This window comes from Lissotriton vulgaris, chromosome 3_1, assembly GCF_964263255.1.
Source record: "Lissotriton vulgaris chromosome 3_1, aLisVul1.2, whole genome shotgun sequence".
Classification (NCBI taxonomy): domain Eukaryota; kingdom Metazoa; phylum Chordata; class Amphibia; order Caudata; family Salamandridae; genus Lissotriton; species Lissotriton vulgaris.
Window position 1 is genome coordinate 1,134,130,299 of NC_141689.1, and position 26,880 is coordinate 1,134,157,178.

At 42.7% G+C, this 26,880-nt stretch overlaps 1 protein-coding gene across 1 annotated transcript in view; it reads right to left on the reverse strand.

Moving 5' to 3' along the window:
- Window positions 1-26,880, reverse strand: part of EGF (epidermal growth factor) — a 529,267-nt gene that overhangs the window by 118,433 nt on the left and 383,954 nt on the right. The window contains exons 15-19 of the mRNA XM_086961608.1: window positions 19,766-19,930; window positions 17,034-17,153; window positions 16,252-16,377; window positions 8,449-8,571; window positions 4,452-4,602 (exon numbers count right to left, since the gene is read on the reverse strand). Of these exons, the coding sequence (XP_086817734.1) occupies window positions 4,452-4,602; window positions 8,449-8,571; window positions 16,252-16,377; window positions 17,034-17,153; window positions 19,766-19,930 (685 nt within the window). The remainder of the gene's footprint in view (window positions 1-4,451; window positions 4,603-8,448; window positions 8,572-16,251; window positions 16,378-17,033; window positions 17,154-19,765; window positions 19,931-26,880) is intronic.

Genomic DNA, 26,880 nt, shown 5'->3' on the forward strand with positions numbered 1-26,880 from the left:
TGGGCGCAACACAGCCGTGGCAGCCCTCCAGTGGCTGTTGCGGTACCGCTACCTGTGGAGGACCGCCAAACTAGTAATAAGGCCCTAAGAGTTTGGCTGAATTGGTCATTGTCCCTAATCATTGCATTTCAGTGCAAGAGTGGAGAAAAGAGTCAAACAAATGTTAACTAATGACTTTAAGTCTGCTTTCCTTTCAACAAGCATCAAAATGGAGCAGAATGGGAGTTATCAATAGAACAGGAGGCAGGGAGGAGGGTGGGCAGGTAGAAATTGAGGAAGACTAAGAGAAGAGCAATACTCTCTGAAAAGGTCACGTTTTAGTTGTGGTCAGCGAGGACACAGCCTCCCAAATTCACTCAAATAACTCAGAACCAGTACCCAAACTATTAGGCCAGCCCAAGTGGTGGTGACTGCATAGTAACTACTTTGATTCTGTGTAACCAGATGGCTCTTATGTGAAGTGCATAGTTAATAGTAAGGCTACTTCTTGTATCTTTGATACTTATGCAAGCTGGTCTGCTTTGAAAACCCCTGAATTTCCTTCTGTACCTCTCTCGGGTTTGCTCATTGATGCAGTAGGCATTTCTAACATACGAAAACTTCACCACATTACTGACCCTATCTCAATTACTTTAGGTCCTATACCAATCAACATGCCTTTCCGTTGAGTTCTACCTCACCTGCTAACTTGATTAGAAGGAATAGAGGGCCAGATGTACAAACGTATTCGCTAAAAGTGCTTTCAATTTGAGCAAAGACTTTTAACAAATCCAATGGTATTTTGAGAACTGACCTTTTTACTAATAGGTCAGGTCACAAATTATCATATCATTGTGAGTCGCAGCTCGGCCTATCTCATGCATATTAATGAGGTAGGCTGCAAACTGAAACCCATTACAATTCACTACAGAACAACTGTCACGAAGATCGCTTGCTGAACAGAATTTACTCCATGAATTTTGTATTAAAATAATTCTGCTGGTTGGGACCAATCAGCTGTTTACTTATTTTGTGTTGTGCTCCGTCTATGTTTCTAAGTTGATTAATATATTCGGAGATGTCCGTTATGTATTAGGTCATACTGTGGGTGGCACTGTATGATGGCATAGAGCACGCTTTAAAAGAAAGAGGTACAAACAAACTTTAATGCAAACATAGCGGAGGTGCTGGCTGTCTTGAATGTTCCACAGCCACCATTTCTCTTTCGATTACAATGCAATTACAAAAGCCTTTCCAAGTCGGCCTGTCCGACATGAAAAGGCTGCCTGAACTGAATTGGGGTGCCCTGTCAGGCCTCCCTTTATCCTGCGGCCTCCAGTTTGGGCATGAGGGAGTACTTAAGGGACCCCCTGTAAAACCCTGCACTGTGTGGCACGCACAATGGGGTGCCTGAAACAGGGTGCAGGGTTTTCTGCACACACCCCATTTCCTCATTGGAGCCTGTGTTGTCAGGCAGAACACGGGCTCCCATAGAAGTCAATGGGCATCCGACTGAACAGTGTTCGGTCGCATCATGATGGGTTGGGCGGAACGGCCGACCGCAATTCTGTGAGTCCTGATTCAGAGATGATGTTGGGCGGGAAGTTTCCACCCAATATCGTAATGAGGCCCTAAGTCTGCAGGAGAAATGACTAGCAGATGAGAGTTGAGTGTCATGAAATGGAATATGTTCCAATTTCTGTTTAGTGATATTTTCCTTCAGAGCGTGTTTGTACTAGCAGATTTAACCTGATTTTGGTACAATCAGAATGACAGCGTTTCTGCCTTGCATTATAAAAGCACCCTTTTTAGGGCTCGCCTGCTGATGCGCTTGCGCATAGCTGGCGAAGTTCTATAGTGGCTTATCCAGAGTTTAACCACTGGCGATTCCACAGGCGATTCCATGCAGTGCATGTGCTTTTTAGGTCATTGCGCAAGCGCAAGCCCTAAAAAGCTTGTGCACAATGCCACCAGCCGCCTGCCTGCCTACCTCGCATTACCACATCAAAGGCAGCCCAGCCTCCCTCCCACAAGCTTCTCAGTGTGCGCAACATTAAATTTTTTAGTTTCAGCGCATTTTCACACGCGCATTTGCATTCCTTGTTTTCCTTTCATTGTCCCTGTGCTTGGCAATGTTAGCAGCAGACCGTGAACTGCTCGCACCCACCCTCTTGTCTTATTCCAGAGCTCCAAGCAGATGAGGACAGCGAATGCCTCTTAATGTGTTTTACATCAAAGGCTGACGTTCGCCCCCAAGAGTCTTAATTTAGTCGAATTTAGTAACATTTATTTTTTTTGTTTCAGCGCATTTTCACACGCGCATTCGCATTCCTTGTTTTCCTTTCATTGTGCCTGTGCTTGGCATTGTTAGTAGCAGACCGTGAACTGCTCGCACCCACCCTCTCGTCTTATTCCAGAGCTCCAAGCAGATGAGGACAGCGAATGCCTCTTAATGTGTTTTACATCAAAGGCTGACGGGAGTTCTGACAGTCCGCATGTCCGTCTTGTTCTATATCTTATTTCACCCAGCCGTCTCTCCAGGGCAGAAGACGCTGCCTCAGAGCCCTGCCAGGGCTGCAGCTGCTCGGCATGGTGCACCCGTGCAGACTCAACCCACCATACCCTGAGCTCTGGCTTTTCAAGCTAGTTTGCAGGAGGAACTCGCTTCTTGGTCTCCCTCTCCCCATCTCCCCCTCTGCCTGCTCTCCTCTCTCTCTCCCTCCCTCTCTCCCTCCCCTCTCTCTCCCCTCCGTCCTTCGCTCTCGTCCTCCCCCTCTCTTCTTCCCCTCCTTCTCTCCCTCTACCCTCTCTCCTTTTCCCTCTCTCCCTTTCCCTAACTTCCCTCTCTCCCTTTCCCTCTCTTCCCTCTCCTCTCTCCCGTCTCCGTCTCTCTCTCCTCTCTCCCCCTCTCTCTCTCCTCTCCCCCCTCTCTTTCCTCTCTCCCTCTCTTTACCCTCTCCCTCTCCCTGCTCTCCTTTTTCTCCCTCTCCCCATCTCCCCCTCTGCCTGCTCTCCTCTCTCTCTCCCTCTCTCCCTCCCCTCTCTCTCCCCTCCGTCCTTTGCTCTCGTACTCCCCCTCGCTTCTTCCCCTCCCTCTCTCCCTCTACCCTCTCTCCTTTTCCCTCTCGCCCTTTTCCTCACTTCCCTCTCCCTCTCTCCCTTTCCCTCTCTTCCCTCTCCTCTTTACCTGTCTCCGTCTCGCTCTCCTCTCTCCCCCTCTCTCCCCCTCTCTCTCCTCTCTCCATCTCTTTACCCTCTCCCTCTCCCTGCTCTCCTTTTTCTCCCTCTCCTCATCTCCCACTCAGCACCACCACAGCATCACTCAGCACCACCACAGCATCACTCAGCACCACCACAGCATCACTCAGCGCCACCCCAGCATCACTCACCACCATCCCAGCATCACTCACCGCCACCACAGCATCACTCAGCACCACCACAGCATCACTCAGCGCAACCACAGCATCACTCAGCGCAACCTCAGCATTACTCAGCGCAACCACAGCATCACTCAGCACAACCACAGCGTCACTCAGCGCAACCACAGCATCACTCAGCGAAACCACAGCATCACTCAGGCACCACCACAGCATCACTGGTTCAAATATGTTCTTTCAATGTTTCAAGCTGTTTTCAAGGTTTCAAGCTGGATTTTCGTCACAATAAAAAACACTTAACATAATCTTCCCAAAAGTTATTTACAAAAGTTTAAGCTATTGCCATTACAAATTAAATACATTATTTAATTATTAATTATTTAAAAAAATTAAAAGCAATTGTTATTTGTAATATCAATACATCTAAGTCCCGTAAATATAAAACATGTTGCATTACAAATGCTATAGGTGTCACATTTGCGAAAGTTATAACTATTGGCATTGTAAATGACAAAGCTATTAATTTAGCTATTTTAAAAAATAACACATAAACAATAAAAATTAAAATTTAAAGACCAATAGCTCAAACTTTCCTAATGCGAGCCCTATTGCATTTCCAATGCTTGTTTATATTTTCAATCAGGCTCTCCAGGTCTGTGTTTGTTTTCACGCTCTCCCAGTCTCTGTTCTGTTTGGAAGTCTTTTCCCCGATTTACAGAAATAGAATTGCACGACTGAGCAATCTGGGCATCAGAAAGATCTTTGTGAGGAATACTGAAGGTTGACATGCCACATTGATAACAACTGCCTTCACAATACATGAACTAAGCACCTACATTGCACAAGCAGTTGCAGCTACTAACAATTGTTAGAAAAAATGGCTTCTTAGCAGCAAAAAAATGTAGATGGCAGATCCCCACTTTATATCCATGTAAATAAATAAATAAGAAGTGGACATGCTGCTTCCATGGCAGGTTTCTAAAAACAGACAACACACGGGCCTGTCACCAATAATGAATCCTAATTTGCTCATTCACTATAAGTATATGCTGAAACCATCAACTAACCATGGTTGGTTTACGTTTGTTCACTTACTTGCATGCATATTCCTGAAGTTCAATTAAATGAATGCACACTCCTCCGTTGAGGCAGTATTCCTTATGTGATTCGGGGCAGTCCTCTACATACTTCCTTTTCACTGGTGAAGTGATGTTGGTGGGCTTCACGGTGGTGGGGCTGATAAATTCTGTAAAATGTTGCAAATAGTGATGACTTTAATTCAATTAGAGGTAAACATTCAGTTGTATATGTTCCATATTTTTATGTATCTGTTAATATGACAGAAGAACACAACACATTTCGCTGCAAAGCACAACATTATCCTGCCTCAACAAAAAGAGTAAAAATGTACGTACTGAAGCCCTAGTGAACATGTGTTACACCTATTTGAGTTTTTTGCGGGTCTTTTCATCCAATAAATTTCAGCAGGTTTGACTTGCCGGGATCTATCAGAGGAAATCTGTGAGGGCGTGATAATTATTACACAACTTATAGTTCCAGCCTCTCTGCAAACTCCTGTTTGTAGAGGCCCTGAATGTAACCCTGAACCCTGTAATCAGGGCCTTATAGTTTATTTAGCAAGTTGCATTCCAGCCACTGTGCCAGATGATTTCATTTGAAAAAGATGGACCCAAATTGTGAACCAATTTTTTGCAATTGGAATAAAATGTTTAGAAAGCTAACCTATAAACTAATAGGTTAATTAATTAAATAATGACTCACAAGTCACAGAATGCAGAAGGCTTACCTAATTAATATTCATTAGGCAGGTTGCAATTTACTACTTTGTCTGATTGCTGGCAATCACAGGGATTGTGACCTGCAAAGGACAGGAGATTGCCATCCCTGTGATTACATACCAAAATGGAAGCAACCGGTGCTGCTTTAAAAAACACAAATAAGTTGTTCCATTTTGGAAAACATCAGAGAGAACACCATTGCCTTTTTACTCTGAGTCTGACACTCCAGTTACCTTAGGGGAAATATTCTCCTTTACCTTTTGCGCATCAGGTTCCACCTCCTTTGAGGGGTCTGCAACTGGTCAATGGTTTGCAACTGGAATTGCAGTTGCAACCCATTAATACATTCAGTACCAAATTGCACTTTGAAAGGAAAGTCCCTTTCATGTACCTTCCAAATTGCAATTCTGTATGGTTCATTGGTTCATTTTACAAGTCCGAAAAACATTTCCAACTCGTAAATGGGTTTTGTAAATTAGAAACGGTCCTCTTGCAGTTGCAAACCCTGTGATTTTGAGAATCCCAAGATTTGCAACTGCAAAATGCTAAGTACATCTGACTCATCATAGTTTTAACAATAGAATACTGAAATCTTTCATCTTAATTTAATCTGTCTTCCATAAATGTCTGTAATGTGTTCCTCTCTCCATCAATGTCTCTCTTCCAACTGACTTCTTTCTTTTTTCATTCATTAGGTCTCCACTCTACTTTGCAAAGGGTTTATAAAACAAATATACCTCCCTTTGCAGTTCAACCTTCAGAGCAAAAATTGGTCTCTGTCAAAACTTTACTAGATTAGAAGAATTACTCTATTGGAATTAATCGAGTGAGGCTACAGCTATAAAAAGGAATGTCACTTGAGCCGTTCAAAATCAAGTTGCTCAGCATTGCCTGAAATATTCATAATAACACCACAATTCCTGTATTCACTGAGGTTAAATCTTGATTCAGAACATTTTTAGAATAAGGGTCTGGGGAAATGTCTGATTTGAAATCCCATTTGTGACTGCAGAAAATCTGGCACTGTTGCCGTTTTCCAACTGTCATACGTTTAGGGTTAGAAGTACAAACATGAGTATCAAGGGATATGGACAAGTGGTGACCATTAGGAATAGGATCAAAACCCACAAACTAGTAATTCTGAGAGTATTAGCAAGCATTCTGAATTACTTCTTATAGGAAAATGCACAGCTAAACTTAGGGCCATATGTATCAAGCAAATTAGCAGTCGCAAAGGCCGAAATTGCTAATTTGCTAAATGGTATGTATGACACATTTTGGCAGCAAAATAAGGAATCGCAAAATTTGAAATTCCTTATTTTGCGATTGCACTTAAGGAATCGCAAATTGTGCGATTCCTTAAATGCAATGTATCAACGGAAAATTAATGCAAAAATGCCCATAAGGATTCGCAAATTACCACCAACTTCTAGTTGGTGGTAAGTTGCAAATTCTTTTAATAAAGCAATTTCTTTAAAATCCAAATGTGTCATATGAAGCTCATACATGCCCTTAGGGCATGTATGGGCGCCATATGCCAACACATGTCATTTTCAGGGGTGCAACAGGGTGTTCTTGTGACACCCCTGCCTCCTTGAAAATATTCCTAAATTGTGATTAGCAAATTGCTAATCGCTAATTTCCCCTTCATTCCTATGGGCCTCCTGGCCCATAGTAATGAATGGGAAATTTGCGATTAGCAATTTGCTAATCGCAATTTAGGAATGTTAAGGAATCGCTAAAAAGAAGCGATTTCCTACATACATGCCATTTTGCGATTTCTAAATAGCGATTCCTTAAAAATCGCTATTTAGAAATCGCAAATGGTCAGGCTGATACATATGGCCCTTAGTGGCAAAAAATGCTCGAGTAAATTTGCAAATTGGGTCTAAAATGGCAACAAACACCACCATATTTTGATGGAGTTTACGGGAAGGGGATTTCTCCATTATTAAATGATCTTGTGTAAAGCTATGGCTTCTAAAGTTACTTTTTTGTGAATCCGACTCTTATACTACATTCCCTACTGAAAGTACAAACAATATGCGATGCTATGAGCAAAAAGTATATTTCCTTCACGTTGGCTTCTTGGTGACAAATAGATATTGCTCCAGATTGGCGAGCACCTGCTCCACCTACAGAGGCAGAGTGGGTACAAGGAATGGATCATTGCGCCTTGGCTGAAGACGCTCTCTATAAAACACTGGGTTGTCCAAGTAAGCATAAGAGGATATGGGGCAATGGTTGTTGTATTTCCAAGTTTGACTTCCTCAATCTCTCTGATTGTGACATTCCACACTGGGGAGTATTCTAATGTGATGTCTTTTTTTTGTCTTTATTGGATGACTGTGTAGTAAATGCTGCTGTGAGGTAATCGGCACTGTGTGGTATACTGTTTTTGTTTTAATAAAACAATAAAAAGAAATATATTTCCCTTTATCCACATCCTAAGGAGAAGTACATATTAAAATTGATCTATGTTTATATTTTTGGTTTACATTTTCTGATCTCATCGCTAAAACATAACTACATGATTGAGATCAAAGTGCATCATCTCTAGAAGGAAGGAACCGCATCATTAACATAGTATTAGAGCATCACAATTTGTGCTGAGTGAAAACACTAAGGGGTCCATTACGATGGCGGGCGGACATGGTCCGCCCGCTACTGCAATGGAGCCAGGGACCGAACACTGAAGTTGTGGTGGTCCCGCAATGCATATTATGATGCCCCCGCCACACTGGCGGGCGCATCCTGGTCCTATTACATTGCGGGTGGATCTGCTGGATTCAGACCGGCCCGCAATGCAATAGAAGTGCGCACATCATTGCCGTGCACTCAATGGCAGGCACCACTGATGGGGGTACCATAGGTACCCCCAAGTGCACACTCCACACCCGACACCCTGGGGACCCGCAACTTACCCCCAACACCAGACACTGCATGCATTTCCATGGCAGCAATGTCGCCATGGAAAGGCGAATCTCCGCATGCATCATAATATGGATGGCAGTGTCATGTAGACAATGCCGCCACGGACCCCACAGCCATACTAATATGGCGGGGGTCAATCAGGCATGGATGATAGGCAGATCGCCCCCGCAAGGCCAGTGGTGGCTACCTCTGGTCCGGCGGGGGCGATCCACCCGCTATCCTAATGGGCCCCATTATTCATTAATCTAAAGTGCCTGATTAATTCATCATTTGTTAAACATTGAAGATGTTCAGTATACCAGGAACTAACTTTTCGCTCTCACCAATCCCCAAACAAAAATGTTTTATTGAAATCTTACCTTTACAATATTCTCCAATTCTGAGCATCCCGCCAGCACAAGTGCAGGTGTAACTGCCCTCTGTATTGGTGCATACTGCATCTTTCGTACATGTGTGTGTTCCTAGTTCACACTCATCAATATCTGATAAATGTAAACAGATTACAATCAAAATAATTAATTGATCTCAGTAAGTTTAAAGCACAAGGCTCTAAAATACTGTAATATATTTTAATTACTTCCTAGAAATAAAATCATATTTTATAAAAATATCAATTATATTAGAAGGTATTGCATTGTTAACAGAAGCTGCTACAGAGTTTGTATAAATGCATTAAGGCGTACTACAAACATATGCTCGTCTTCATTTTGGATTTATAACCTCCTGTCTTGTGTTCCTTAAGGGAATGAGGTAGAAACTGTATATGTCTTAAGTGTATAGAGGGACCTGAAAGGGATCCTGGATGGACCCAAAAGCCAATAGAAGGATTTTAAGTAGTGGTGGTCAGTAAACTCCACTCTCCCGTACGTCAAGTTATTTTGAGCTGTGCCATCTAAACACTGGTGTCCGTTTCTCATTTTAGGCAGACAGCGCATTCTGCTCCCCTCTCCCAACGACCCCTTCACAAGTCCTGCAGGTTTCAGACAGAGCACATAATGTGCATGCTCAGAGCTTGTTGAGTGCCGCACCAGGATATGCTCAGAACAAGTGCGCATGATCCGAAGAGCGAGTCTTTCCTCTGCTCAGACACAGTGACTCCCAACCTGCCCCGCACAGTACAATGAAGAACCAGTTAGATCAGCTGGGAACATCGGAGATCAAGAACTGGTCCTGTCTGTGATCCCCGTCACCACCAGGCTGCCTGCAACATATGTAGCCATGGGGTGACAACAGCCAGCACCGGTGAGTACAAGCGGCCAACTGAGAACCAACCTATGGAGTTCCATCCTCTGAGCATTCTCTCCATAACTGAGTCACGAACACACACTTCCACCAGGTTTGAAAGTCTTCTGCTGTCCAGCCTCAGCTTTCACTTTGTAGTGCAGCACTGCAGGAGTTGTGAAACTGTGCTTCAATCCTGACACAAATGTTGGCTGCTGTCCTGCCTCAACATGCACGCTGCGGTGCGTGTGAGTGGCTTTGGACTGGTGTCATGCGAGAGGTTTGGAAGTTTGGACACAGGACAAAAGACTTCTCACCCTTTCAGCTGCAGACAGTGAGCACCAACAGTAGACGCTACCTGTACCCCCTTTGACCCTGCACGAACCAGGACCTTCGCACTTAGCCTTCACCAGGCTTCTTCCAGCTGCATTGCTGGAGGGGTGGGGGAGAGACAGCCCCTGTTTCCACCTCTCCACTCGAGAAAATCTCCATTGTCTAGTTACCAAGGACAGCTCAGCGGTGAATAGAGGCTGCGCTACATGTCTCCGTACACAATTATTCAGGATGAAAATGCATCTGAATAGAGGTTGTGGCCTCTATTCAGGATGGCATCTCAGGTACAATGGGCAGTAGGTGAGCCTGAACTGCTGAGTGATGGCTCCCGGGGCTGAGCAGACAGAACCTGCAAGTGATACAGAATTGTGGGACTGTGTGGTGTCTGCCCTGGAGCACAGCATGGCGGCTGTTGTTATAGAACCTAACGCCAAGCTGCACTCTAAGGCAGGCATTACTACAGTGCTACATAAACATACATTACTATAGTTCTGAATGAAAAGAAGCACTTTATGGACACATGTTACTACGGCACTCAGTGCCAGGCTGTGCTCCATGCACATCTATTACTATAGAACTAGGAGTGGGCAGAACTCCATAGAATCTTGCAGAGATGTTATGTAACTTCGCAGAATTCTGCAGAGTAAAATTCTGAAAGTTCCTCCAACCCCCAATTTTAAGCCTCACGCTGGAAGTATGTGGCAAGAAACAAAGGCCCAGATTTACAATTTTTTCATGTAGCGCAGCATCCAAATTTGCTGCACTGTGCTAGGCAAGGAGGAAAACAGAGTGCAGCTCTATAGCTACAGCGATTGGCCTGCTGCTGGTGTCATCCCCGCACTGGCACACAAACAGGCTTCCTTGTGAAAGGTATACCCTCACCATGTTGCAAAGGTGATTGTGTGGTATTAAGGATTGGATTTGTACTGGAGGTGTACACTTCCAGTAGAGCTTCCTTTGCTTAGGCAAACTCAGACGGTCCCACACATTAGGGGGGGGGGGTATATTTATGAGCAATTCTGCTCACGGAACGTGGTGAAAGAGCGACGCAAATTAAAAATGAGATTTATGAAGCTACGCAAGGCCACCTTGCGTGGCCCTGCGTGGCTTCATTAAGGATGTATGACAAGTTTTACAACGCATGCCTTTACAACGCATAGTGTTGAGGGGTGCTGGATAGTGAATAGTTTAATTTACTATTCCAACTCCAGTCCCCGTGGATAGTAGGGAAGGTGTTGGATAGTAAATTAAATCTATTCCCTATCCTAGAGCGCCCCCCAGCGCAATGCGTTGTAATGGTTTGCGTTGTAAAAGTTGCGATGTAAAGGATGTTTCCCCTTCATTAATGTTGAGTAATGCAATGCAGCGCAGATCGCTGGGTTGCATTATTGCGTGCCAGGGAGGCCTTTCCATGGGTGTTCCCATGCAACATCCATTAGATTTGATGCATTCCCAGATTTAGCAGAAGTGGTACACCTGGGCATGCATCAAAAACCTACGCCTCCCCAAGTGACACGTAATGAAGATAAATTTTTATTTCTCCTCTTTATATTTGTGCTACAATCTGCAGCACAAATAGAAAGAGGAAAAAGCCTCAGGGGATTGTTTTTGGGCAGGAAGGTGTCCCTTCCTGCACAAAAACAATCCTCCTTACAACGCAGGCACCCTTGCACTATGGTGCAAGGGTGTCTGCGTTGGCGTAAGGGAGCCAAAAGGGCACCAGCACAGGAAAAAAGGCCGAAATGCACCGTATTGCCTTAAATACAGTGCATGCCTACCATTTCCCTGTTAAGCAGTGCAGCACAGCAAGGTGATTTGCTACACTGCACTGCGTGACTTGGGATTAAATATGGCCCTGGATGTTTTCTGTGCATTACATCAGACATGCAATGCATTGCTTCATTTTGTAAAAATGTACACATTTTCCGTTTATGAGTCTGCTTTAATTAAGCATTAGTTACTGACGCAAAGCCCAGCATGTCTATCTTTGTAGATCCGTCATTGCGTCAAAACAGATGGGTGTTTGCGTTCATCTGCATCAGTAATGCCCCCTTGATACACAGCAACAGAAAATGGGGCAAAGTGGAACAAAGCAATTGTTTTAACTGAGAAAGGTTTTCCTTCCCCCTGTTAACCCCTTCCCTGCGGGGGTAATTCCCCCACGGTGCGGGGGCGGGGGAGGGGGGTGAGCGCGGCGCCGCGGTGCTCGTGAAGAGACCAGCTCGTCATGAGTCACGGTGGAGCTGTGCTCATGACGAGCTGGTCTCGTCACGACCCCGCCCACTGATTAATTCGCCTGCACAGAGAGGAATTAATCGCGCGTCGGCAGAACGCAGCCGTTATGACGAGACCAGCTTCTCATGAGCACAGCTCCACCGTGACTCATGACGAGCTGATCTCATCACAAGCACCGATGAGGCTAAACACCTTTTTTGCTGGGCAAAGACTGTGCAGCTTTCTCTCACATTAGTACCAGCAAAAGGCTTAGTATATGTGGGAAACGTAAGAAAATACTACTCTATCATTACTGATGGAGCAGTCACAGTTCCATGAGGTTGAGAGTCTCAAAAAGCAGTCTTCTTTGAAGAGGGCAGGCTTTTCTGCGCGGAGTCAGTGTATAATGATTTCAGTGAAGGAGGAGCTCAAGGAAGTAGAAGGACATAGGGCTTTTCAACAGCCCGAACGTGAAAAGCTTTCGGGCTGCCTCCTGAAGCAGTACCTCATAGACAAAGTGGCCCAAAGGAAGGGAATGACTGGAACAAACGCCTAGTTCTAGTGGAGCCAATCAGGGCCAAAAAGATGGCCAAGGGGACAATGCTGCTTCATCTAAGGCAAAAGAGCCATGAGCATGAGATACAACTTAGGCAGTAAGAACCCTCGGCAAATAAGGCTATTCATGCATCCACATGACTATAATACACATATCACAATTGAATGAAAACACATACAATGACAGATAATGCTTTTAGAGAAATACATGTCTGTGAGTAGCAGCGGAACAGAATAAGTTGCCAGCAATTAAGAGTATTCTTAGTGCTTGTGTACTCTGATTGGCGGTCTTGCATAGTTCTCATTGGTTGCCCACCTCCCCAAGAATGTTCGAAAGTGTACTTTTTTTGTTTTTATCAGCTGTTGTTTAAACAAAGGCAAGTAAAGAAGGGATAACACCTGTCTCAATGTCTTTAATAAAACAGGACTTTCTGGCACTACCATTTAGGAACATTTGCATTTTCTGTCACCATTCATAGAACTTTGGCAACTCTGATACCGCTACATTGCAGGATGACAGTTTTTTATTGGTTTAATATATTTAAATTTTTGATAATAAGCCATACAGAAGACTATATATAACTTTGATGGCAATCCAATGGAAACCGGCGTCACATATTATATAAATGGAGAAATACTAACAAAACGCAATATTATGCTCAACTATAATATTTGAATCAAGGGAAAGCCTAAAGAATATCAAAATGCATAAAATAGCATAGCTCGGGAAAAGAGGGGTCTTGTCCGTAAGGTACCAGGTAGGACCATCAAAATTATTAAGAAAGAAAGAAAATCACCTGGTTACCACTTTAGAATGCTGCATTTTATTTAAGCAGACTCACCCCCAGATTCATCAAAGTCATGTTTTGCGAGTCTTTAATAGCGAATTTTAAGGAATCGCTATTAAAGACTCGCAAAACGGGATGCAGGTAGAAATCGCAATATTTTTAGCGATTTCTACTGCTTCCTTATTTGCGATTCGCTAATTGCTAATCGCAAATAAGGAATGGCTTTCCCATTCATTCCTATGGGCCTAAAAGCCCATAGGAATGAATGGGGAGTGATTCCTTATTTGCGATTAGCAATTAGCGAATCGCAAATAAGGAAGCAATTTCAAGGGTGCCAGGGTGTCCATAGGACACCCTGTTGCACCCCTGAAATGGTAATGTACACTGGTATTGCGCACACACATGTCCCAAGGACATGTGTGTGTGTAACATACAACTCAGTAAAATGCACTAAAGTGCATTTTTCTAAGTTTTTGCTATTTACCACGTAGTTAGACTTCGCAGTAAATAGCGCCCCCAGATTGCGAATTCGCAATTTTGAAATGGTTCATGCATTGCATTTAAGGAATCTCAAATTGAGATTCCTTAACTGCAAATAATCGCAATATAGCGATTTCTAAAATTGCGATTTTTGCATTTGGGATGATGCATCCCAAATGCAAAAATACCGCTCGCAAAGGGCCAGATTCTCAGAATCTGTCCCTTTGCGAGCGGATTTTGGTTTGATGAATATGGCTGTTAATGCCTTGACCACACTGTTCGTAGGCAAAATGTGATCTTTATCACATATATTTTTTATGTACTTGAATACTGTTTTTCAATTACATATGTCTAAGCGCGGCACACAATCAGTTTACTTTCAATATTTTTCAACAATTAAACAGTTGAAGAATAGTGATAGAGAGACAAAAATTATTCAGGCTACAACAAATAATGTAACAAAAATTACAACAAAGAGTGTTACAAAAATTAAAGAAGATGTGTTATTAAAACATATAAGCCCTGTAAAGAATATATTAACAGCACAATAGCAATGCAGTGAGACAATACATTAAATTCTTTCTTAATCATGAATAAAACCAACAAAAAATACCAATTCTTAAGAAGGTTTTGCAACTCTATCATTCATATTAATAGTTAAATTATAAGACATATATGTTTGTTAAGTATTCTAATCATACTATAACCACTGTTTATGATCTTTCAAGGGCAATGTAAGTGAAGAACAATTAATAGTATTATTTTTATGTGCAAAGCATGTCATTTCACCATACATTATATGAAAGTTTGAAATAATTGCTACAATTAAGTAATATGTGCTGTACTGCAATTATAATAAATATCCAATAGTTTAACTTTCATCGGGAGCAGTTGAAATTCAGTGGCTAGGGTTCCAAGAAAAATATTTTTCAAATAGAGGGGAACATTAGAATGAAATGATAATATTAATCTTTTCCCAAATAGGTTTTCAAAATTTCTGAACAAGACTAAACTCAAACATATTTGGGTAAAAGTAATAGGAGAACATGAGCATGACCAAAACGCAGTGGGCATTCATTCATTACATTTATTAATAGAAACAAGACTAAAACATGCTTGATTACAATAGAAAATACTGAGTTTTGGTAATATTGGCAGCACCCAACGGAGACAAGAGCTTCGCCAATATTTCATTTCATATTTAAGATGAAAGAGATCTTTCACAATCCTTTTCCCATTCCACTCCTATCAGTATGATAGTTTTGAAGCGAGGAACATTGAAACATTGAGCTATTCTCCCTTCAAATTGATGTGTGTCTTTGTTTTTCCTGCAATGCGATATTTTGGATCAGTGTGTAAAGATTAGTGTTTATACCACATTTTACTCATCTGAATTTTAGCCATATTTTCACAATATTATGTTGAACATTTTAGTCTAAATTCAGTTATGCAAGTTCCCCTTTTTTCTAAATAGATCACCCCATTGACTCTCTCTAAATGCAACACTTTTAAATTGTACCTCAAATCTTTTTGTTCCTTTTATGCATTGTAAACATTTTGATGTAATATGCTTACATGGAATATAATATGCAGTAGTGAAGAAGGGTAACAATACATTTAGTGCAAACTGACCTTTTATGCATAAATGTTAATTTTGATGTTAATTTCGTACTGTGCTTCCAGTGACTGATCATATTGCAGACAACAAATAAACATGAATCTTGTACCAGACAATTGTTTGCCACCTCATATTTCCAGTCAAATCCTACAATTCTTGAATTGGTGACAGATCTCAAATTATGGTGGAGTAGTGTCCAGATGGCTATGGCTTGCAAGTAGCTGTGTAGTATATATAAATTAATGCATGGATCCCGTACAACATTTGATGGTCACCATTTTCTTAGTGGAAAAACAGAGTTAGCATACATATTCAAGGCAACACTGACAGGACTTAATTTGTACCGGTGATGGGCACAGGCATCCCTTCATGGTGTGGGGATTTAATTTCAGTTTCAGACTTTATTCCAGTGAAAGAGAGAGAGAGAATGGTAAAAAGAGAGAAAGAAGGAAAAAGAGAAAAGCAGCAAAATAGTGACAAAGCAGGGACACAAATGAACCTAGAAAAGAGCTACAGAGATACAAAATGTATAGGGTGGAGGCACCCTTGCAATGTGACAGTCCACTGACTTTGGGTTCCTGTACACACACACATACATATATGATTCCCCAGGTCCTAACATGGCTATCTCAACATCTTTGTTGAGTTGTGGCAGCCACTCAGATCTTATCTTCTGATTTGTTGGGACTGCACATTTTCGGTGCTGTGAAATATACATACATTTTTAGCCTTAATTCCTCAAAAACTACAAAACTGATTTATACCAAATCACAAAACGTACGCTTTCCGGATCACAATCACGCTTTCAGCCACCTCTATGGAAAATTGCAGCGGAAAAAATGCGTTTTGGGACTCCCCCTTTTCTCCCTTTTTCTATATTAACAAAGTTAGCGTTGGTGGCATCATCTGATTTGTATGCCCTTCTTCTGTGTCTACATTTTATCACATCTTACCTTGACACAGAAGTCCATCACCTTTGTATCCTTCAAAGCATTTGCAGACATAACCTCCCTCTGTATTAATGCAATCGGCTCGTGTTGGGTCACATAGAGTATTCATGGTGTAACATTCATCAACATCTGCATAAAGCAACATTATTACACATGTGAGCTCACAATTGGACATTTTTCATGAACTGTACTCTTATTTTCTGACTAGCAATGTACTTTGATTCCGATTTAAGCTATGAACATATATATTTTAAGTTTATGCAATTTATGTGCAATTCTTCATTTATAGGTATGCCTCTCAACACAGTGATTTAAATTGTATTTAGAATGGGCATCATGGGACAAGTGGTGGCCATACTCCCTTTAGGTGAAGTACTTTCATGTGTAGGGGAAAAACGTTTTGTGACGTTCATGGCCTTTTTTCATAGTTTTTTATTTGCACATTTATTGTTCCACAAATAAGGTTTAGTCAAGGTTTGAGTACAGGTGTATGTGACAAATAATGTATCTATTAACAATAGGCGGTCACATTTTCTACCCTTGGTGAAAAAAATTAACATTCAACTTGATTTTAATGAAATATATATATTTTCCCTATACTATCCTACATTTATTGGTGCCACATTTCCTTTTTTCAATTTTGGGACATCGCTTTCTGAAGACCATTGCCATTCTATCGGTACGAAGATCCACATAGCAGCTATATGGCCTCTGTATGACACACCGACATCAGCAGCTCGCACATAGTTGACATTTCATACCTTATGTTAAGAATCCTACATTACCCTTGCATGAATAGCCATCACCGCTGAATCCTCTGAAACACTGACAGCTGACACCCTCTTCTATAGTCATCTGCTGAGCATTGATGTCACAGTCTAAAGTGGTGGAGATGTTATCTTGATCTGTAAGGCAACCAAGGTATTCAGTGGTATGTAAAAAATGACTTATGGAGACTGAATGACAAAAGCTTGCTAGAGACTTCTACGTCTACTCAGGGGCAAGAATCAGAGCTGCCCCATGGCTTCCTTTCCAAACAGGAGGGTGTCTCTTTCCACCCCAGCCTGCCCCACTGGCTACCTGTAAAGATATATTTTGAAGTGGTGTCACCAGTGCTAGCACTGCAGATGTGCTTATCCCCATGCTCATACCTCTATTTAACACCATGGATGGGTTGTGAAGCATCACAAATGATCCTGTGCTGTGGCGTATTGGCTGTGAAGGCGATCTGATGCTGTCATTGAATCTATGTGTGTGAGTGACGTGCTAAGCCTGGCAAACAGCCGAAAAGGCAGATGAACCAAAGGGGAACAATATTTCTCAGCAGCAGGACCAGGATCAAAGCAGTTCATGAGTTGAAAAGAAAGTTACACAAAATAAATGTATTAATTGATGTAGGGAAGGTTGCAGTGGGAGTGCATCAGTGAGTTAGTGTGTGTTCCCGTCCATACAAACTGGCCCTGGCACAATAGTGGTAATTAATTTTTGGCATATTGTGGACATGTAAAGTATGATGGTTTCCACCCTTGTCACAATGCTGGCCCTGACATAATGGTGCTCATTTTTGGCATAGTGGCATTCCTTGGCATATTTGTGTGTTATCACAGGAAAATGGTGCCCAAGCTGGAAGATTGTTGGTATTTATTGATATAGTGTCAGCAACTAGAGCATGAAGGTGGACACTCAAAATAACTCTAGTGCTGGCTTACACATTATCAAAATACCTGCCATATTGTAGGCATCCATGGCGTGATGGTAAATCCTTGGCATATCATATGCATGCCTATCATGTAAGGAAGAATATACACACAGTTGACCACATGAATATTTGCTGATGGTGGCACAGTGATATTTGGGTATAAAAGGCGAAATTAACAAAAATTTAAAGATAGTGCAAATATAGTGTTTTTTCATCAAAAAGATATGCTTTTATTTTAAGGAAATGTAAGCGTATATATTCAAAATGAAAAGCTTGTATTGATTTCTAAAATTGTGAGGTTAAATTATTACTTTTCCAAAATATAATAATGAATGCGTTAAATTTATGTTGTACAAAAAGGCTACAAAGCAACAGAAAACTGTACAAGGACAACAATACAACTGAGCATAGGGAAACGTTGTGTGCATGAGAATACAAGTAGTGGACAGGCAGTCAAGCGGCTCAGTGAACATATTGAAGTAGGAAGAGTGCACAAGGTACTGATAGAAGTGAGGTACTGGTGAGGGATGCACACACCTTGGCTGCAGGGTTTGCCTGAGATTGTAAATAGAGGGGGTGTTGTGCAAGTTGGGAGTACTAAGCGAGATGGAAACACGAAGGAAGGCGGCTCTCTTCGAGAAGTAAAAATGTGATTACATAGTGAAGGGGTTTAGTTGAGGAGCACAGTCTGTTTTGGTGGAGCTGGCAGCAGAAGCCAGAAGAGGGGAGTCTTCAGTGTGGACCAATCATTGGGAGTGTACACTGTAACAAGGTGACACCTTATTAGGGATAATTCATGCCAAATTTTGGGAGATTCGCTGCTAATGTCTCCTAGATGAGAGAGACGACCCTATGTTATGTCTGTTGTGCCATAATTAGTGAAGGCATTTAAAAAAGCAATATTTGTATGAACTAGCAGTACTGTTTAGCGTTTCTGTTTTCTGCCTGGCATTGTGGAGGTCTGCTTCTAAGTTGTTTCTCTGGCAGAAAGTATCACTTAGAAGCTACTTGGAAAAGGCAGGATGAACAATTAAAGGAAGAGCATGTCAGAATTAAAGGAAAATGCTATATTCAATATAAAGAAATATTAAGCCATGTGCGATTGCATACTCAGACTTTTTAAACTTTCATATATACTTATGAGTTTTATAGTCAGTTTTTAGGGGAAATGGGAAGAGAAATGCACCACTTTAAAACTATTTTTTTAAAGCTTTTTGGGAAAGGGTGAACTTAAATATCCATGGGGTGAGTCAGGCTTACTTGGCACAATTTGAAAAGATTTAATGAGCGCACCGTCAGGACCTATGGCATTTTAGCCAATTCAGGTGAAACATTAACCTTTAAAGTAGATTCCTTGGTCCCAGTTTTATAAAAGTTTTCGTAGTGGAAAAACTATTAACCCCAACAATATCTCCTTCTCTTACGCTGGACCACAGACTTTCTTGTTTTGCTCACTAGCTCAGTGCAGTTGGGGGAAAGTTTTTACCAAATTACACCAGCCATCCCCTTGAACGTTTTGATAGCCACGAATGGCAAACCTTCAGGAGCATTTTCAACACCCAGAATAACCTGCCTCTGTGTCTACTACGACATATGACATTGTGTGAGTGTATGTTTTGAGAAAGCACATTCCAGAATTGATTTAGAGTTGGTGTTCAAGGAATATCTAGAAGACAGCTCCGGATTTAGCATTACCTCCAGAAATCTAAGAATGTGTTATTACCTCTCAATTCCTAACCAATCCACTATTATTTACCAGGTTAATAGCGTGTACAATATAGATAGTATCATCTGTACCTTTGAGAAACTCACACATACCTTGCACCATGATTTCTGCAACCAGAACAGGTCTGCTTTGCAGTTCTTGTCCAATGCCAGGTGCATTGGCCGAGTGGTCAGTTGAGTGGCTAAAGTTAGAGTCCTTCAAACTTGATGTTTTACTCCACAGTGATGCACTAATTTCTGGATATTCCTCCGCTGAAACTATATAATAAAAGGAAAATCAGCTGAGACTCTCTTTTCATATTTTGCAGTTGAAATAAGTAGAGTGCCATTAATTTTGCAAACATTTGCAGTTATTGAAACTTAACAGAGTGTAAACATGCAGACTTTAACATTAACAATTAGACATACTTTATTTACTAATTAGGTTTGAGGTAATTTGTGTAGAAGCCTACAGATACAGTCCAAAGTTTAGGAATTTATCTTTGCTCCTTATTTAGCTGAAGTAGGCTGCAGTTTATCAAATAATTCAGGGGCAGATTTATGTCGGACTTGCGCCACGTTTACGCCGCCGTTGCGTCACGCAACGGCGTGGAAACGTGGCGCATCCCTGCGACCTATTTAAAACGTGACGCATCTAGGCAGATGCGTCACGTTGTAAAGCCCTGCGCCACATGAAACCTGCGTCAGGTTTCATGTGGGCGTTCTGTCGCAGGGTGGGCGTTCCCTCGTAGGAAAGCCCCGTAAAACTGACGCAGTGAAATCTACAAGATTTCACTGAGTCAGTTTTACGACGCTGCTGGGTCAAATCCTTACGCCTGTTTGAAGCAGGCGTAAGGAGTGACGCACCACGTTATGTATGGGTGGCCTCTGTACATTGCGGAGTTCAATTCCCGGCTCGGCGGGGTCTTGAGTCCTAAAATGTCCATGGACTTGACAATTCTCGCTCCGGTGCCTACTCGATTCACGGGTTCACACTCTGCGACTCTAGGCAATAGCTTGCTTAATCTCCACAACGGCCCCTCGCGGCGGGATGCCTGGCTTTCACCTTGTGGATACCCTGCCGGGGTTATCTCACAGGGGAATACCAGGACGGGTTCCCTAAGCAAGCGCTTAGAGACCGGTTGGTGATTTGCGCTATATAAATTCCTGTACATTTACATTTACATTGCAGGAGTTGCGTCGCACTTGCGACGCTACTCCAGTAATGCGCCGCCCGTACACCACAAGATGCGTCACGCATCTGCCATTCCTTGCACCATGGTGCGCCGCATTGCAAATGCGGCGCAACTGTGGTGCCGCAAGGAGGGAATTGTGTGACGCATCAGTTCTGGCGCATCCCTGCTGATTTGCAGAGATGCGCCAGAACTCATAAATCTGCCCCTCAATGTTTTTCCCAACAACAAATTATTTTAAAAGAAGTAAGATCTTTCCTCTGGTTCCCAAGGCAATCACTGGTTTCTGGGCACTATCCATGATGGGTACTATAGTTTAGCACTGCTGTCCGAGGGCGTCAAGAGTAACTGCACTCCAGACCATGTCTGTGTCATCTTAAAGACTTCAGGGGCCCTGGGCAAGACATATTTTAGGGGGCCCTGTCTGGAACAGCTTTGCATTTTATTACCCATTTTCTGCTAATTCAATCCACTATTTCAAACAAAATTAAATAATGTATTAAAGGTTGAGATGAAGAAATAGACAGATATGAAATAGAGAGAAAGTTCACCTTCCCAGGGGGGCCTTGGAAAGTGGTGGCCCTTGGTGAATGCCCACTCTGCCCATATCTTCAAACGTCTCTGACTCCAAATAGGTAATCAAGTGACTCACTTCGTATATTTGGCTACCAAAGGGCAACTTGGTCAAGGAGTCAAGGTTTTCCAAGAGGCAGTAGTAGGTCTGTACTCAAAACTAGTTCTACACATAATCAACTCAATTGCCATCAGCACTTTACTATAAACAAAAATGTAGGGCTATTTAGGAAACAACTCAAAACCTGGTTATTCCAGCAATAATTTCATCATGAGAGTCGGTCCTGCTTTTTTGGTAGCGTTCTGTTCTGCTTAGCGCCGGGAGTAGCTGTGCGCTTTACAAATACGTATTAACATAAAATAACACAGCAATACGCCCCCCAGCTCAGCTTGAAATATTCATCTGTCAGCTTTAAATACATTTTGGAGATCCAGCCATGTTGTCTTCAACACCTCATCAGTTTCTGATGAGTAACTTTTTTTTAATGAAATTCTGTTAAAATGAAGTAATGCCATGTAGTCAGGTCATGTAGAAAAAAGATGTAAGTTTAGTCTCACGGTGATAAGTTCCATGTAATGCCCCACTGGGAGCAGCCTCAAAGATCCACAATCCGTGATTCAGTAAATTTCAAAAAAAAATTTACATTTACATTTTTGAACAACTTTAAGAATTGGGTCTTGAAAAAGAATTAAAGAGGTCAGACAGACAAAGCGAGGCATCTGTTAGAGCAAAACAAATATATAGGCGACAGAGTTTACATAAAAATCTTCATTACAATTTCATTTTTTGCATAAGATGAGGTACCTGTAGTTGCCTCAGGGGCATGCAAAGCATGGCAGGGTTTTCCAGCTTTGCTTATCACAAAGCCTGTATCAAAGAACCAGTGTGCTACTCCATAATTATTTTTACACCTTTCGTAGGTGCATGGGTTGATCTCAAAATAATTTCAGGATTTAAAAAGGAAAGCAATGAGGGCCAATATTCTGCGTGTAGTCTTAAAATAACAAGCATTTGCAATGCAATAGGTCTCGCATTAGGAAAGTTTGAGCTGTTAGTATTGTAAATGACAAATTTTATATTTATCTGTTGGTTTTGAAAATAGCGAAATTAATAGCTTTGTCATTTACAATGCCAATAGTTTTAACTTTCGCAAATGTGACACCTATAGCATTTGTAATGCAATATGTGTTGTATTTACGTGACTTAGATGTATTGATATTACTAATAACAATGTAGCATAATTATGTGGCAATGAGTGGTATTGTGTGGAGTGTGTTGCATTCAGTAGAGTGTAATTATGTGGCGTGTAATTATGTGGCACTGAGTGGTATTTGAAGTGTATGTTGCATTAAGTGCAGTGTAATTATGTGGCATGTAATTATGTGGCACTGAGTGGTATTTGGAGTGTATGTTGCATTAAGTGCAGTGTAATTATGTGGCGTGTAATTATGTGGCACTGAGTTGTATTTGGAGTATGTGTTGCATTGAGTGCAGTGTAATTATGTGGTGTGTAATTATGTGGCACTGAGTGGTATTTGGAGTGTATGTTGCATTGAGCGCAGTCTAATCAGTAGAGTGTAATTATGTGGTGTGTAATTATGTGGCACTGAGTGGTATTTGGAGTGTATTTTGCATTGAGTGCAATGTAATTATGTGGCGTGTAATTATGTGGCACTGAGTGGTATTTGGAGTGTATGTTGCATTGAGTGCAGTGTAATTATGTGGCACTGAGTGGTATTTGGAGTGTATGTTGCATTGAGTGCAATGTAGTTATGAAGCATCATTATTTGGCACTGAGTGGTATTGTGTGGAGAGGGTTGCATTCAGTATAGTGTAATAATGTGGCGTGTAATTATGTGAAACAGTGGTATTTGGAGTGTATGTTGCGTTGAGTGCAGTGTAATTATGTGGCGTGTAATTATGTGGCACTGAGTGGTATTTGGAGTGCATGTTGCATTGAGTGCAGTGTAATTATGTGGCGTGTAATTATGTGGCACTGAGTGGTATTTGGAGTGTATGTTGCATTGAGCGCAGTCTAATCAGTAGAGTGTAATTATGTGGCGTGTAATTATGTGGCACTGAGTGGTATTTGGAGTGTATTTTGCATTGAGTGCAATGTAATTATGTGGCATGTAATGATGTGGCACTGAGTGGTATTTGGAGTGTATGTTGCATTGAGTGCAGTGTAATTATGTGGCACTGAGTGGTATTTGGAGTGTATGTTGCATTGAGTGCAATGTAGTTATGAAGCATAATTATGTGGCACTGAGTGGTATTGTGTGGAGTGTGTTGCATTCAGTAGAGTATAATTATGTGGCGTGTAATTATGTGACACCGTGGTATTTGGAGTGTATGTTGCATTGAGTGCAGTGTAATTATGTGGCGTGTAATTATGTGGAGTGTATGTTGTATTCAGTAGAGTGTAATTGTGTGGCGTGCAATTATGTGGCACTGAGTGGTATTGTTTGGAGTGTATGTTGCATTGAGTGCAGTGTAATTATGTAGCATATAATTGTGGCACTGAGTGGTATTGTGTGGAGTGTGTGTTGCATAGGGTCCAAACCATGAGGCGAGCCCTCACCACCCCCCTAGACACTTGCTTGTTGTTTATCAACTTCATGTTACGCAATCACAATCCGGCCCTCGAGCCCAGGCTCCTTCCTGCCAGTGAGATAGATCAAAAGAGACTTCTTGACCGTGCACAGACAGGCAAAGGGAAAAGAACACAACCCTTCTGAGATGCAAGCAGGTTACGTTTTAAATAAATACTATTATTGTGGCGACTCGTTACACATTTTTGCCAATACTAATATTGCATTGTGAGTACAGAATGAGTTCTCTTCCATGACCAGTATTTTTTCCCAAATCCTCCTGTCTGATAAGGGTCTAGCAAGACTTCTGTGAGCACACTGCTCTCCCCGACCCTGCGCGGCTGGACGGGTATCAGAAGGGTCGACAGAAAGAACATTATGCACAGATTCTGCTACAAAATATATCGGCCAGAATAAAATACATACTACCAAACCAATATGACTAAGAAAAAAATCTGAAAGTATGTATAGGCAATTGTATATTTATTATGCTTAACATCTACGTACCTTGAAGATTGTCAAGGTACATATAGTTGGAGGTAAGAACAGTGCATCCATACTGGTCTATGTATACTCGCTTACCTTCATGATATTCCGTGGCAGGATATTTAAACTCACTACTCCGTTATGAAGCTTCCCAGAGTTTATGGTGGAAACGACTCGCACTTCACCTCGCCTGCTTGCTGTTGGCTCTGAACTCACCACACACTAAGTGCCCCAAACAGGAGGGTGGGAACGCCCCGCCTGAATGCCATTGAGTGCTGATGAATTCCTCGCGCAGTGACAGGAATACCCATCCAAGTGTGCGACAAAGACTACTGTGTTGTGGTTCAGTTTGACTATCCCTCGTCAAAGAACACAAAAATGTGTGGACCCCGAAGAATGTTTCCAGGAGAGGGGAAAAAGGCCCCAAGGTTTTGCATAGGGCTGGTCCCTGCTTCCCTTTCCTGTCCTGCAGTGGAGAAATGAGGTGGGGAGATTTACTCTGTTCACAAAACTGGGACCAATCCAACACCATGCCTGATGACTCCGTGAGCTAAGTCAACCCTTCTTAAGAACTGCGTGTGACTCGTGGGCACCGCTTTGGATGCCGAAGGTCCAACTCAGCCTTTCATCATTCTGAGGCAACAAACACTTTAAAGCAGCATCCCCTAGCTTGTGGGTGTGCCCTGCCCATCACGTCTTTCTGCTGCGCCCAGTCAGCAGTGGCCCCACCCACGTCCCGAAACTTGGGGGGGCTTTAAAACAGTGGGGCGACGTTCCTCTACGTTAATGGGGGAACCACCTCTGGATATTCTTATGGTGAGGAATCTGCACGAGGGTATATCAATCAGAAAACGGAAGGTGGCCTCAGCAATTACCAGTGGCGGGGATATATTCAACCTTTCCACCTATCACATTGGATTTTCCTGCTGATAGCACCGGCGCGCAACATCAATAGCAACAAGCACCAACTACCCGGGAAATAAAAACATTGTTGAAGTTCACAAAAGTAATCATCGATGTGAGCGGCAAATGAGAAATGAGCATTAATCCATCAATGATGCGCTGGCACCAAAAAGACGATTTTCAAACGCATACCCCTAACATTATCAGGCCCACCCCAAAAAATAGTAACTGAAAGCGCCGTCGTCTTTTTTAGGGTGCCATTGAATCAACTTACAATAGGTCTAACTAATTCAAACATCAATTACACAACCTAACAAGCATTGGCCGCGCGAATTCGAGGGTGCCTACCGCTCTTGCCCCCAAAAGAAATCACCGCCACAGCCCTGCTCCGTGAAAACAGGAAGTCAGGCACTTTTGGCTGAGACGGGGGCGGGGCCTGCAATCCAGCAGGAAGTCCCGCCCGCCGCCGCCGAGGAAGAAGTGAACCCAGCCGACTGATGGCCTCTCCGCAGCCCGGGGCTCCCATGAGTTGAGGAGAGTACCGGGGCTGCCAACAGCAAAACAGCCAGAGTGTTGCGGGGCTCCCAGGTGCTGGAGGGAGCCCCGGAAGTGAAGTCCTGCCCCCTGGTGCCGCGACGAGATGAGACTGCCGCAGAGAGGAGCCCGATCCCCAGCAACAGCCCGGTGAGTGCCCGACCAGCGCTGCAGAGGAGACACGGAACACGCCGAAAGAGCCCGGTGAGTGGGAGGGGAGGGGAGGGGGGTGTACGCGCGTGTGTCTGTTCGAATGTGTCTGTGTGTGTGAGCGTGGGTCTGCGTGTGTGTATGCAGTGTGTGTGGCTGTGTATGTGCGCATGCGTGAGTGTGGAGTGTGTTTGCGCAAGGGAATGAGGCACGAGAGGGGCACGGCGACGTGCGCGCCCACGAGGTGAAATCCGCGCTCTGCGCTCGTGCACCCTCTTGTGTCCACATTCCCAAATACGGGCAACATTAGTTGTCTTGCTGACAGCTTTCAATGCTTTCGCATTGAAAGCTAGGTCAGCTCGACCTAAAAAAAACTGATAGGTATTGCTACTGGAGTAGATGTGTTCGGCAGACTGTTTGGTGAATGATTGGTTTAAAAAAATATCAGCATTTCTCAGTTTACACTTAGGCCCAGCAACACAGCAAGAACACTCGCTGTGCTGTATGACAGGGAGAGAGCTGGAATGTCCCATGTCTACTAATCTATGACGCAGTCCTGCTCTCTCTCTGCGCTAGTGCACTGAGTGCCGCCTAGCGCATACATAGGCACCTTTGTATCATGGTGCATGGGTGCCTGTGTTACAGACAAGGTGTCCCTTCCTGTACAGAAACAATCGTCAGAGGCATTTTCCTCTTTCTATGATTGCTGCTGCAGTATGCAGCACACATAGAAAGACGGATTAACCAGGAGAAATAACCATATTTATCCTTGTTTCGCCTCTGTTGCGAAGGCATACC